Here is a 12,826-nt window from a genome sequence, read left to right as displayed (position 1 = left end):
TCCCTGACCAGTTAATCTTCACAACAGAAAGTAAAAGTACCCAAAGTCTCATGGTCCAAACCAAAGTACCCAGCTCCAAAAGATAAAAATCCCCTTGATAATACCAACTGGTACTCAGGGTAGGAGCCAGGGATCATGTCTCAGATACCTGAGACCTGTCTTACATCTTACGAGAACCTTTGTACCGAAATTGACAAATCTCTGGAGATGAGCAAAAAACAATTCGAGGGGTAAGAGAGCAAGGATCACCCACTTTTTCAGTCAAAAATGCCACTCACATGATTAGATATCACAGGTTGCTATGGGCAAATCTAAAATATGTACCAAAAAATTTCAGATTTCAGGTTAACTAGAGTTGCCTTAAAGCAGTGAGTTTTCAAAGTAGAGGTAGGGGGACTTTTTAAAAACACACTCCCCACTCACTTAAGATTTCAGTTCTTAAAAAGAGGTAGAGCTATAGCCTCAGCATGCATATTGTGTAAAAACTCCCCAAAGGCATCTGCTCTTCCCTCCAAGACCTAGGATATTGGATTGGCCAAAAAGTTCATTCGGTTAAAGAATACGTTGTTCAATAAAGTTCTTGGTGAAAATGAAAAATGTCTTTTATTTTTACTTAAAACGAAACAAACGTTTTGGCCAACCCAATAACATGCCCAGAAACCAATTCCACCGTATCGCATGCTAAGCCCCATTCAGAGCACCATCCTGAGTGACTAAGGTCATGTCATCACATTTATTCCTTCCATGTAATGTTATACTGTGTATTATCCCACCTAGACTTACATCCCATTCTTGCTTTACTGACATTTTCTTCTTCTTTACTTTCAGTGCTTTCCTTCCTCCTCCATGGGGACCGTAACGGTTCACTCTGACAAATGACATCTAGGAGTAATAATCATATCAAATTTTAAAAATACATGAAAAACTAATAATTAATCATCACCAGAGAGGGAAAAAGATATCTCAGAAAATAAATTTTAAAACATCAGAAGAGAACTTTAAGTATAATGAAATGAACAGGCTACCAAAAGACTTGGTTCTTTCACTTCACAATGATTAGAAAGTTGATACTGATAACTATGATAAAAGAGGTTTCAAATCAACAAATTAAATATATGTGATTAATAAAGAACTCTAGGAATGAAGCAAGTATGACCTAAAGCAGAGATCTATCTGACAGCAGTCATAAGCATTGTCACCTGTTACACAAATTCGCAATGAATAGAGGAAATGTCAATCACATGTGAACAATATGAACGTAAGAGAAGGACAGCAAGAGATAGTTGGGGTTCTTTTTTAAGCATCTAACACTCAAAATCACTACCAGACACATACATACTTACCTTAAAATAAAGGTGGTTAAATTTTAGAGAATGAATGAGTTATGATACGATCTCTAGTACATTTTTCACATAATACTAAATGGGGGTGATTATTGATACTAAACTAGAATACGAAAATGGCCAACAGTTGCTTGGCACTTTTAAAATGCAATGTTAAGGACATTAGACTAAACATCATACAAAATTAGAAAAAGACTCACAGTGCCTGAACACTAGGATTTGAGGATACATATATGATTTTTAAAAAGCAACACATATACATGACTCCAATTCCAGAACTTCTTTAACATCTAAATAATTACGGAACTTTCCAGCTGACCCCCTTACTCCAAATTATCCTAAAACAAAGACTCTAGGGGCTTCCCTGGTGGCGCAGTGGTTGGGAGTCTGCCTGCCAATGCAGGGGACACGGGTTCGAGCCCTGGTCTGGGAGGATCCCACGTGCCGCGGAGCACCTGGGCCCGTGAGCCACAACTGCTGAGCCTGCGCGTCTGGAGCCTGTGCTCCGCAACGAGAGAGGCCGCGACGGTGAGAGGTCCGCGCACCGCGATGAAGAGTGGCCCCCGCTCGCCGCAACTGGAGAAAGCCCTCGCGCAGAGGCGAAGACCCAACACAAGCCATAAATAAATAAACAAATAAATTAAAAAATTTAAAAAAAAATAAAAATAAAAATAAAAAGACTCTAGTATTTTCCTTAAGTACATCTATTTAAAAAAAATCATTTAGTCTACTGTGAATAAAGATGACTAAATGCAAGTATTTCTCAGGAATTGGCCCTCTGTCCTATAACTCTTAGCAACCACATTCACTCTTTAAGCATGGTATCTAATTTCAGAACGTACAAACCAGCAAAGGAGATAAGTCACATACAAGTTAGAGAATAACATTTAAGTGTTATCATAGTGATGGTGATGATGGCGATGATGATGACAGTGGTGGTGGTTATAATGATGGAATTAGCTACTAAGTACTTTCTTCAAGCCAGGTACTATTCTAAACTCTTCCCATATATTATCTCCTTTAATCCTCACACTAATCCCATGAAGTATTTACTATTTGTTACTCATTTTACAGATGAGAAAACTAAGGGACAAAGAGTTAACTGACTGGGAAGGTCACACAGTAAATTGCAGAGCCATATATGCCATTTTAAAAGATATGGAATGGAATAGAACCAAGAGTCCAAAACAAAACTTTAAACTTATGGTCAGTTTACATTCAACAAAGGTGCCAAGAAACAATCCAATGGGGAAAGAACAGTCTTTTAAAGTAATGGTGCTGGGACAACTGGATATCCATATGAAAAGGAATGAAGTAAGACCCCCTACCTCACAACATGTAAAAAAATTAACTTAAAATGAATCACAGACTTAAATGTAAGCTAAAAGTACAAAACTCCTAGAAGATAACATAAGCATAAATTTTCATGAACCTTGGGTTAAGCAATGGTTTCTCAGAAATGACACTAAAAACACAAGCAACCAAAGAAAAAATAAATTGGACTCCATCAAAATTAAAAACTTTTGTGCTTCAAAGGACACCATCAAGAAAGTGAAAAGACAACCAAAAGAATGAGAGAAAACATTTGCAAATCATATATATAATAAGTTACTTGTATCCAGAATATATATAAGAACTCTTACAACTCAACAACAAAAAATCTAATTTTAAAATGGCTAAGGGGGCTTCCCTGGTGGCACAGTGGTTAAGAATCCACCTGCCAATGCAGGGGACACAGGTTTGAGCCCTGGTCCGGTAAGATCCCACATGCTGTAGAGCAACTAGGCCTGTGCGCCAAAACTACTGAGCCTGCACTCTAGAGTCCGCGAGCCACAACTACTGAGCCCATGTGCCACAACCACTGAAGCCCGCATGCCTAGAGCCCATGCTCTGCAACAAGACAAGCCACTGCAATGAGAAGCCCACGCACCGCAACGAAGAGTAGCCCCTACTCGCCGCAACTAGAGAAAACCCACGTGCAGCAATGAAGACCCAATGCAGCCAAAAATAAATTTTAAATTTTTTTAAAAAAAGAAAGAAAAAATAAATAAATAAAATGGCTAAGGGATTTGAATGCACATTTCCCCAAAGAAGATACTACAAATGGCCAATAAACATGTGAAGAGATGTTCAAGATCACCAGTCATTAAATGCAAATCAAAACCGTAATGAGATATTACCTTACACCCACCAGGATGGTTATAATCAAAAAGAAGTAAATAACAAGCTTTGGCGAGAATGTGGAGAAATTGGAATCCCCATATATCACTAGTGGGAATGCAAAATGGCATAGCCACTTTGGAAAACAGTTTGGCAGTTCCTAAAAAAGTTAAACACAGAGTTACTACTACATGACTCAGCAATTCTAGTCCCACATATATAGCCAAAAGAATTGAAAACTTATGTCCACACAAAAACTTGGACATGAATGTTCATAGCAACATTATTCTTAATAGACAAAAAGTGGAAACATCCCAAATATCCACTAACTGAAGAAGGGATAAATAAAATATTGTATATCCATATTCTGTAATATTATTTAGCAATAATAAGGAATGAAGTACTGACACATGCTACAACATGGATGAACCTTGAAAATAGTACGCTAAGAGAAAGAAGCCAGACACCAAAGGTCAGAAATTATATGATTCCATTTATATGAAATGTCCAGGATAGGCAAGTCCATAAAGACATAAAGTAGATTAGTGGTTGGGAGGGTCTGGGGGGAGGAGGAAACGGAGAGCCACTGCTAATGGGTACAGGGTTTCTTTTGGCAGTGATGAAAATGTCCTGGAATTAGATAGTTGTGATGGTTGTAAAACTGTGAATATACTAAAAAACTCTAAACTGTATACTTTAAAGGGCTAAATTTTATGGTCTGTGAGTTATATCTCAACAATGCTGTTATTAAAAAAGATATGGAAAAATATAATGGTTATTCAAAAAGGCTTTCTTATGTATTTTACTCTTTAACCACTTAGATCTTCGATTTACTTGGCAGAAACAAAGGGGAATCATAAAATGTCAGTATATCTAAATGATGAATTATGTATTCATTAAAATTATATTATGAAGAATGTAGGAAAGTACATAGAAAGTTCAGTGTAAAAAGTAGAATACAGAACTGCACATATAGTATATTCTCATGATGTTAATACACACACAATACTAATAAAGCACTTACCTGTGCTAAAAGCTTCACATTTAATCCCACAACCCGATGAGGCACATACTATCCTCAGACACACTAGAGCATAGTAGTTAAGAGTACAGTCTAAAACCAGACTGCCTGGGTTCACATCCCAGCTCTGCCACTAGCTGTAAAATGGAACTAATTAAAGGCACAAGCTGCTCAGAACCCCTGCCCAGCACATACTAAGTTCTACTTAAGGATTACTAATGATTATGTCAGCAACAGTTATTAACCCCCTTTCCCAAATGAGAAAACTGGGGCTTTTGAGATATTGCTCAAAGTCACAGAAATAATAATGCACAGAGCTGGGAGCTGACACTCAAAACCAGATCTGACTAATTATGACTAATTATAATAATGCACATTCTAGAAAACATTACTAGAATTAAGTTATCTCTGGTTGGCAACTCTCTGGTCCAAACTTTCTACGATGAACTCATGTTACTCTTAAAATACTTTATTTCAAGTTATTTAAAATATTATACTTTTCCACCAGCCTCAATTCTGAAAAACCATCCCTGAATCTGAAGTACGCAAAGGTTAAGTTCACAATGGTGTAACAAAGCTGCTATCCTATCTCTGACCTTCCCTTCACCAACAAACTTCATGAAGGAGAGGCCTATTTCAGCACTTGTATTTACTAAGTCTCAGTTATACTTCAAACTTTTATAACACAGGAACCACCTATGCACTGAAAAGTGTTCTCTTGAACACCACCAGTAAAGGTGACCATATTTTTCTTGACCAAACATCAGACTTCGTGGTCTAACGAAGGGATTCTGTGCCATTTACAGGAACCAGGTATCATAAGGGAGCTATAGTTTACATGCTGAAATGTGAGATTATAAAGATAGTCTGATGGTTTACAGTGCCAAGATGTCAAATAATAAATTAGCATAACCCAGAAAATCTAGGCACGTTGGGAGAAAATCTAAAATACTAATAGCTTCCTAATTGCTAAAATTATTGGTCCCTTATTTCTCAGGCCCTTTCCATCTCTAGAGACGCCCACTCCTGGAAGCTCGCCCCTCCCTTGGCTTCCATGACACTCTTTCTCCTGGTTTCTCTCCTATTCTTTTCTTCTTTTCTTTTCAGGCTAAGACAATACTCACATACTACGTAATCAAGGATCTTCACTCAGTTCTATCCCAGTCTTCTTTTCTTTCCATTGGACACCCACTCTCTTTGTCCAATAATTGTTTTTGAGAGTCTACCACATGCCAGGCACTGGCCGGGCACTGGAGATACGACAGTAAACAAGTCTAACATGGCACCAGCTCTCATGGAGCTTACTTCCTAGATCACCAAGGGGAATTCACATCTTCCCTTAGAGATCTCACCTACTCCCTTCAGCAAAGCTATCCATGTACTGGGAACACAAACACACTGTGAAAGTTAGTCCCAAATCAAGGATGCGTACCTTTCCTCAAAACACCTAACACTCATTTCCAACTGGCTTCTGTGCACATCTCTCAAATATCTCAAATACAGTATGGCCAATATACAGCTTAGCATCCATGGCCCCTCCCCACCAATGTCTAGTTCTTGATATATAACTGGCTTGCTCAGTAAATGTCTGCTGAATAACCCTGAAGTACAGAATTACCTTTCTTCCAGTTGCTCCAGTTTAAAACCTTAGCATCACCTTCTCTCCCATCTTGTCTCAAAGCTAATCAGATACCAGAATCTATTCATTCTTTCCCTCAAACATCTCTCTCATGTCCCCCTTTTTTCATCTTTACTATGAATGTTTTTGTCCAGGTTCTCATTATTTCCCCTAATTAATCTTCCTTTCACTCATTTGCTCGCCCACTTCATCAACCATCTATTATTTCAACAAGTATTTTGAAAGCACCTGCCAAGAGCTAGGCACCAGATACAGCAAGAAAGTGGAATAACTCTGGACCCTCACAGAGCTTAGCTTGTCCGACCACAATTAAATAAGTAATTGCAATAAAAGGCTAACGTTGGAAGTAAATTCAGTGTCATAGAAATACCTAACTTACTCTACACAGTGAGAAAAGGCAACCTCCTCCCTCTAATTCCCCTAAAAATATTTAAGCTGAGAGCGGAACTATGACTAAAAGTTAGAAGCTGGGGAAAAAATGCTCCAGGTTGGGGTCGGGGGAGGGCACTTACAAAGGGTTTGAGAGGTTCAGTTTGACTAACAAAGATTTGAGAGGGTAGGAAGGCTAGAAAGAGGATAAAAAAGAAAGGCAGAGGCCAGATTATGGCCTTGTGAGCCACAGCAATTTGAACACTAACCTAAAGACCTACAGGAAGCCACTGAAGTGTTTTAAGCAAGGTCCGTTACGATGGGATTTAGTAAAACCAATATGGCTAGTGGAAAATTGATCAAAGGGAAACAAGACCTCTTTCCAAACACTAGCCCTCCAATCACTCCTACCCAGATATATGGATAGAGTATAGCTCCCAAAACTTTACTTCCTTCCTCAAAAGATTTTAACAGCGCTCCCCTGCAGAGAGGAATCCAGCTCAGCTCGGCACTCAGACACTCTCCCCGCTCCGTGCGGCCCAGCTGACCTTTCTTTGCAGTCATTTCTCCTCTCACATCTCCCACACATCCTAAAACAAAGCTCTCGCCTTCACATATAGTTCCAGCCGTTCCTTACGCTCTGCTTGGAACACCCGTCACACTTTCACTCCCTTTTCCACGGGGTTAACTCCCACTCACTCTTCAAAACTCATTCAGGCGGGCCTTCCTGATAAACCCTTTCCTAACCTTCAAAGCGACTTAAATGACCCTCCCTGTTCCCAAGTACCCCGGGTAGTTTGTTTCTCTCCGACGAGACCGGAAATTCCTTGAAAACTACATTAGGGCACCCCAAGTTCTAGCTCTGCGCATAAGTGCCCGAAAGCGGTGCGCATGCGCACACTCAGGATGCTCCTGGGGAAGCGCGCTAGACACAAACACACCCAGACAGGCATCGTGACACGCACACACACTCGCAAAACACATGGAGTCGCGGGTGCACTTTCTGTAGTAAGGATCCTCAACCCAGGCGCCTGGATCCCCAGGGAACAGAGAGGAAGACGCCACGACCGTTCGCCCCGCCCTGTAGCCCCGGTCCCTAAGATTCTGTGGGGCGGGCTACAGGCCTCCGCCCCGTCATCGCAACCTGCCTTGCCGTTTCCTGACTGCTGCCTCCACCACGACTAAAACTCCAGGCTCCAGAACCGCCCGGCCGGCCACAAGTTAACACAGCCCGCCGCTTCCGGAATGTTGCCTAGGTTACCGGAGCCCCGCCCATTCCATTGCGTACATCCGGCGAGGCCAGTGTGCAGGCGCCTCCCAAAATCTGGCTTGCGCTATGAGATAAAAAGGCTCTTGGCGTGTCTTGCGTTGGCCGCTTGTCGGCAGGGTTCCGGGCATAGTTTTGGAGGGTAGGCATGTAGCATTAGCCAGGTTCTTGTGAATTCTCAGAAAGAAAGACGTTGCTCCCCACACCAAACTTCACATGTCACACTTGCTTTCACCTCTGTTTATTCAAAAATATTTATTACTACCTACCAGTGTGCCAGAGACTATGTTATATTCAGCGGAGTCTAAAAACAGGCAAAGTGCCTGGCCTCAGGAAGCTTACTGTGTAATAGCAAACAGTTACCAACAATACAAATGTCAAATTAAAACTGTGCCAAGTGCTAACTAACAATTAGGCATACTAACTAGATACTAAACTTATAGGAATAATTGAATTACTAGGAAAGCTGAAAAGCAAGGATGAGTAAATTACCAGGGACGGATAAAGCCTTCCTGCAGAGGAAGCCACATATGCAAAGGTGCCTGGCAAGTGCAAGGGAGTGGAAAAAGTCCAGTACCTCTGGTGTTGGTGTAAGGAAGGCTGCCCTAATTGGGTGGAGCCAAGACAGGCAAAGCTGTGTATCCCACGTTAAGATCTTCACAGAGCATTTCATTGGAAAACAGAGTTAATTTGCTCCAATAATACAACCTCCTTCAGGTCCCGGTTTTCTACTGTTAAGACACACCCATACATGGGCCAGCAAATACACATTCAACACCTTCTAGATGCAAAGAACTGCCTTCTAATAGTTTCCACTCTGATTGAGGAAGTTTGATGTAGTTATATTCAACGGTCAGTCAATATAATCATCCCCTGCATACATCTTCAACTCCCTGCCCCTCTCTGAGTTACTGAAAGCTTGGCAAAACCACAATCCTGGCTATTTCAACACTGTATTTACTAAGTGCCTGAACCTTTCCAGATGAAACTGGAAGATGAAAAACACTCAGCCATGCTGACTTTAAATTCATGATCACTAATTTTAAGTGGGCCTTTAAAAATGACTGAAGACCACAGTACCTTTCCCTGCTCTATTAATTCTCCTACCCTCCCAAATGACAACTTTATACCTTCTCTCGTGCTCAACATCTCTTCCTCTATCCTCAGTCTCAGCCAGTGACCTTGCTCCCTACTTCATTGACAACACTGAAGCAATCGGAAGAGAACTTCCATAAGCTCTCATCACTAATTCAATCCTCCTATCAGCATCTTTACCCACCAACCTGCCTTCCAGAAGCTCAACAAAATCCAAACACAAACATGAAGAACATTACATCAAGGTACATAATAACCAAATTCAGTGGTAAAGAAAAAAATCTTAAAAGCAGCAAGAGGGAAGACATTACAGAGGAACAAAAATAAGGATAACATCATATTTCTCATCAGAACTATTGCAAGCAAGAAGACAGTAAAACATCCTTAATGTATTAAAAGAAAAATACCTGTCAACCTAGAATTCTATATCTGTCAAAAATATATTTTAAAGATGAGGATGAAATAAATATGCTTCCACACACAACTGATAAAATTTATCACCAGCAGACCCCCACTGTGAGGAATGTTAAAGTAGGTACTTCGAGCAGAAGGAAAATGATACCAGGTGGAAATCTGGATCTACACAATGACAAGCACTGGAAATAGCTACAGGAGTAAGTACGTAAGATTATTTTTCTTATTATTTAAATCTCTTTAAAAGATAGTTGACTACTTAAACAAGTATAATGCAAATGTATTGTGATGTTTATAATATATGTAAAGGCAAAATGCATGGCAACAATAACATAAAGTCCAGAGGAAATATATTGTTGTAGGCTCTTATACTATTCTGATGTGTTATAAAATCACTTGAAGTTAGACTGTGACAAGTTAAAGATGTATTCTATAAACCCTAAAGCTATCACTAAAGTAGTAAGAATTACAGCTAAACGAGATGATATCTATAAAAAGAGATATTATAAAAGAGATAACAAAAAGCAGTTGATTAAAAGTAGGCAGAAAAGTGCAAAAAAAGGAAACAAAGAACAGATGAGAGAAATAGAAAAAAACAGCAAGATGATAGATACAAATCAATTACTACATTAAATGCAAATAGTCTAATCACCTCGATTAAAAGGCAGAGATTGTCAGATTAGATTTTTTTAATTGCTGCCTATAAAAAGAGACACACATTTATCAATAATATAAAAACACAAGTAAGTTTAATGTACAAGGATGGGAAAAGATATATCATGCTAACACTAATCAAAAGAAAGCTGGAGTGGCTTTACCAACGTTTGATGAAGTAGATTTCAGGGCAAAGAATATTATCAGGGGTAAATAAGATCATTTCATGATGGTAAAGGGGCCATTAAATCAAAAGTATACAACAATTCTAAACATTTATGCACCTAATAAGAGAGCTTCAAAATAAATGAAGCAAAAGCTGATAGAACTGCAATGTGAAATAAAGCCCACAATTATAGTCAGAAATTTCAATCCCCCTCCCTGAATAACCTATAATACAAGTAGGTAGAAAATCAGCAAGGTTATAATAGGCTTGAAAAACATTATCAGCCATCTTGACCTGATTACATATATAGAATATTACTCCAACAACCAGCAGAATACAAATGCTTATCATATGTATACAGAATTTTTAGCAAGATGGACAATAATCTGGACCATAAAGCAAGTTTCAATAAATCCAAAAGGATTCAAGTTATACTAGCTATGTTCTCTGACCACAATGGTTAAATCCAAGGAGGAAAGAAATAATAAAGATTAAAGCTGAATCAATAAAATAGTAAAGCAAAAAACAATAGAGAAAACCAATGAAACTAACAGCTGAATCTTTGAGATGATTAATTAAATTGCTGAACCTATAAACAAATTGATCAGGGGAAAGTTACATATATATTACCAATATTGGAAATGAGAGAGGTGACAGATTCTACCGATACTAAAAGAATAATGTAATATTTTGAACAACCCTATAGTAATAAACTCAACATCATAGGAAAAAATGGACAAATTCCTTGAAAAACATAAATTACCAGACTTTCTCAAGAAAAAATGGATAACCTAAATTGCCCTATATCTATTAAAGAAGTTAAAGTTGCAATTTAAAAAAAAAAAAACCTTCTCACAAAGAAAAATACAGGTCCAGATGGCTTTACTGGTGAATTCTACCAAACATTTGGGGAAGAAATATTACCAATTCTACAGAAACTCTTTCAAAAAAATTGAAGAGTTGAAGAGGAGGGAATAATTTCCAACTCACTCTATGAGGCCAGCATTATCCTGATATCTAAATCAGAGAGAAGTTTACAAGAAAACTACAGATGAATATCCCTCATGATTACAGATGCAAAAATTCTTAGCAAAATTTTAACATAACTCATTTAATAAAATAATTATGCTGAGTGAAAGAAGCCAAACAAATTTTAAAAAGGGTATATACGGTGTGAGTCCATTTATGAGTCTCTAGAAAATGAAAGTTAATGTAGTAACAGAAGACAGACCACTGGATGCTTGAATAGAAAGGAAGCAGAGAGGAAGTAGGAGAGAGATTTAAAGGAAGAAGAAAACTTTAGAGGATGTTGAATATGTAGAAAATGGTTTCATGAGTATGTGTGTCTAGAACACAGGTGATATATATGCTTTAAATATGTGAAGTTTGTTGTGTGTCAATTGTACCTCAAGAAAGCTATTTATTTAGCTTTCTCTGGGTGGTCCAAATGTGAGCCAGATATGCTCCCCAAGCCATAAGATGCTCTACTTCTGCTTAGTCCACCTCCAGTTCCCCCATCCCAAATTCTCATCAGTATTTCTGAAGTCTTCCCGTTATTTCACTATAAATCTTTCCCACTTCCCTCTTGTCTTTGAGTCTCCGCCAAATGCAAGTGATGGTGGATGATCCTTCCTATATCAAACGCCAGATAAATAGTTTCTGTTTATTTTCATGTCAATAGTCTTTGTTTCCACAACTGCTTCTATTTTTTATGACACTGATTTTTTTTTTAATATGGAGAAGATTCGTCTTCAGTACTACTATGAGAAGAATCATACATTTTATATATTCTGATTTTCAAAATGTAAAAATACCTAAACTGGGATATAAATCATATAGATCTCTGGTTGGTTATGAGGAACAAAAAATAGGGAAGCTGGCAGACATGACCAAATCAGGACAATTCTGGGTTGATTGTTGCAGAGGTTATGGTTTGGCTTCCTGGACTGACTGCTGCAGAGATTGTGGGTCAGGTTCTATTGTTATATATCACCTGGCCATTGTCTGTTTGAATATTCAGTCACAGACACCACCATGACTAGCAAACAAGAGATCAAGAGCAATGCAACTGTCCACCACTGCTCATGCCAATGAGTTGAGACTGATTTCTATTCCTTCTAGAGCTTAGGTAGTATCATTAATAACTTCTGCCAAAGTTAATGATAACTTCATCTTATAGTCTTTTCTATTTGTATAATTCTCACCATTGAGAAGACTGCTCTGATTATTAGGATAAACAATGAGTCAGCAATTCCTCCAGGTAGAGTACCTGAACAATCAAGGGTGGTCTCCTTTTGTAGCTTGCATTTGAGTCAGAATTTCCATCCTTGGTAGTTTATAGAATTAACGTCTAGGTGTATAAAGAAGTCTTGGGATGCTATTACTAAAGTGGATAAAATCTTAGTCTGAGGCAAACAAGACCATGTGTTCTGCCTGCAAAGGAAGTAGTAGCCTATAGGGGCACATGGAGATCCGAGAAAAAAGATTTTATGGTAAAATGAAGTCAGAACCAAAAACTTACATATTTAGATCTCTATTAGTCTCTTCCAAGTGGCAAGTATTTGGCCCATCACCCTACAAAGTTTGTTGAATTCACATTTAGAATTACCTGGGGTCTGATCAATAGATTGTACTAATTGATTCTTTCTCTGGGAGAAGGGAAAATAGCAGAGTCACAGGTTAATGTGTTTAATGTAGT

General features: G+C 38.6%; 1 protein-coding gene across 7 annotated transcripts in view; it reads right to left on the bottom strand.

Moving 5' to 3' along the window:
• SPICE1 (spindle and centriole associated protein 1) overlaps positions 1-7,765 on the bottom strand; it is a 70,675-nt gene extending 62,910 nt beyond the window's left edge. For 4 of the 7 annotated variants that reach the window (XM_068546736.1, XM_068546741.1, XM_068546742.1 and 1 more), the window contains exons 1-2: positions 7,681-7,765; positions 784-882 (exon numbers count right to left, since the gene is read on the bottom strand). In XM_068546736.1, the coding sequence (XP_068402837.1) occupies positions 784-882 (99 nt within the window). In that variant the 5' untranslated portion in view covers positions 7,681-7,765. Of the gene's footprint in view, positions 1-783; positions 883-4,527; positions 4,662-7,279; positions 7,300-7,319; positions 7,333-7,680 lie in introns of those variants that run through there. The other 3 variants (XM_068546738.1, XM_068546739.1, XM_068546737.1) reach the window with 3 other exon arrangements.
• Positions 7,766-12,826: the final 5,061 nt, after the last annotated feature.

This window comes from Eschrichtius robustus, chromosome 6, assembly GCF_028021215.1.
Source record: "Eschrichtius robustus isolate mEscRob2 chromosome 6, mEscRob2.pri, whole genome shotgun sequence".
Lineage (NCBI taxonomy): Eukaryota > Metazoa > Chordata > Mammalia > Artiodactyla > Eschrichtiidae > Eschrichtius > Eschrichtius robustus.
This window is presented reverse-complemented; position numbering and strand designations above follow the sequence as displayed.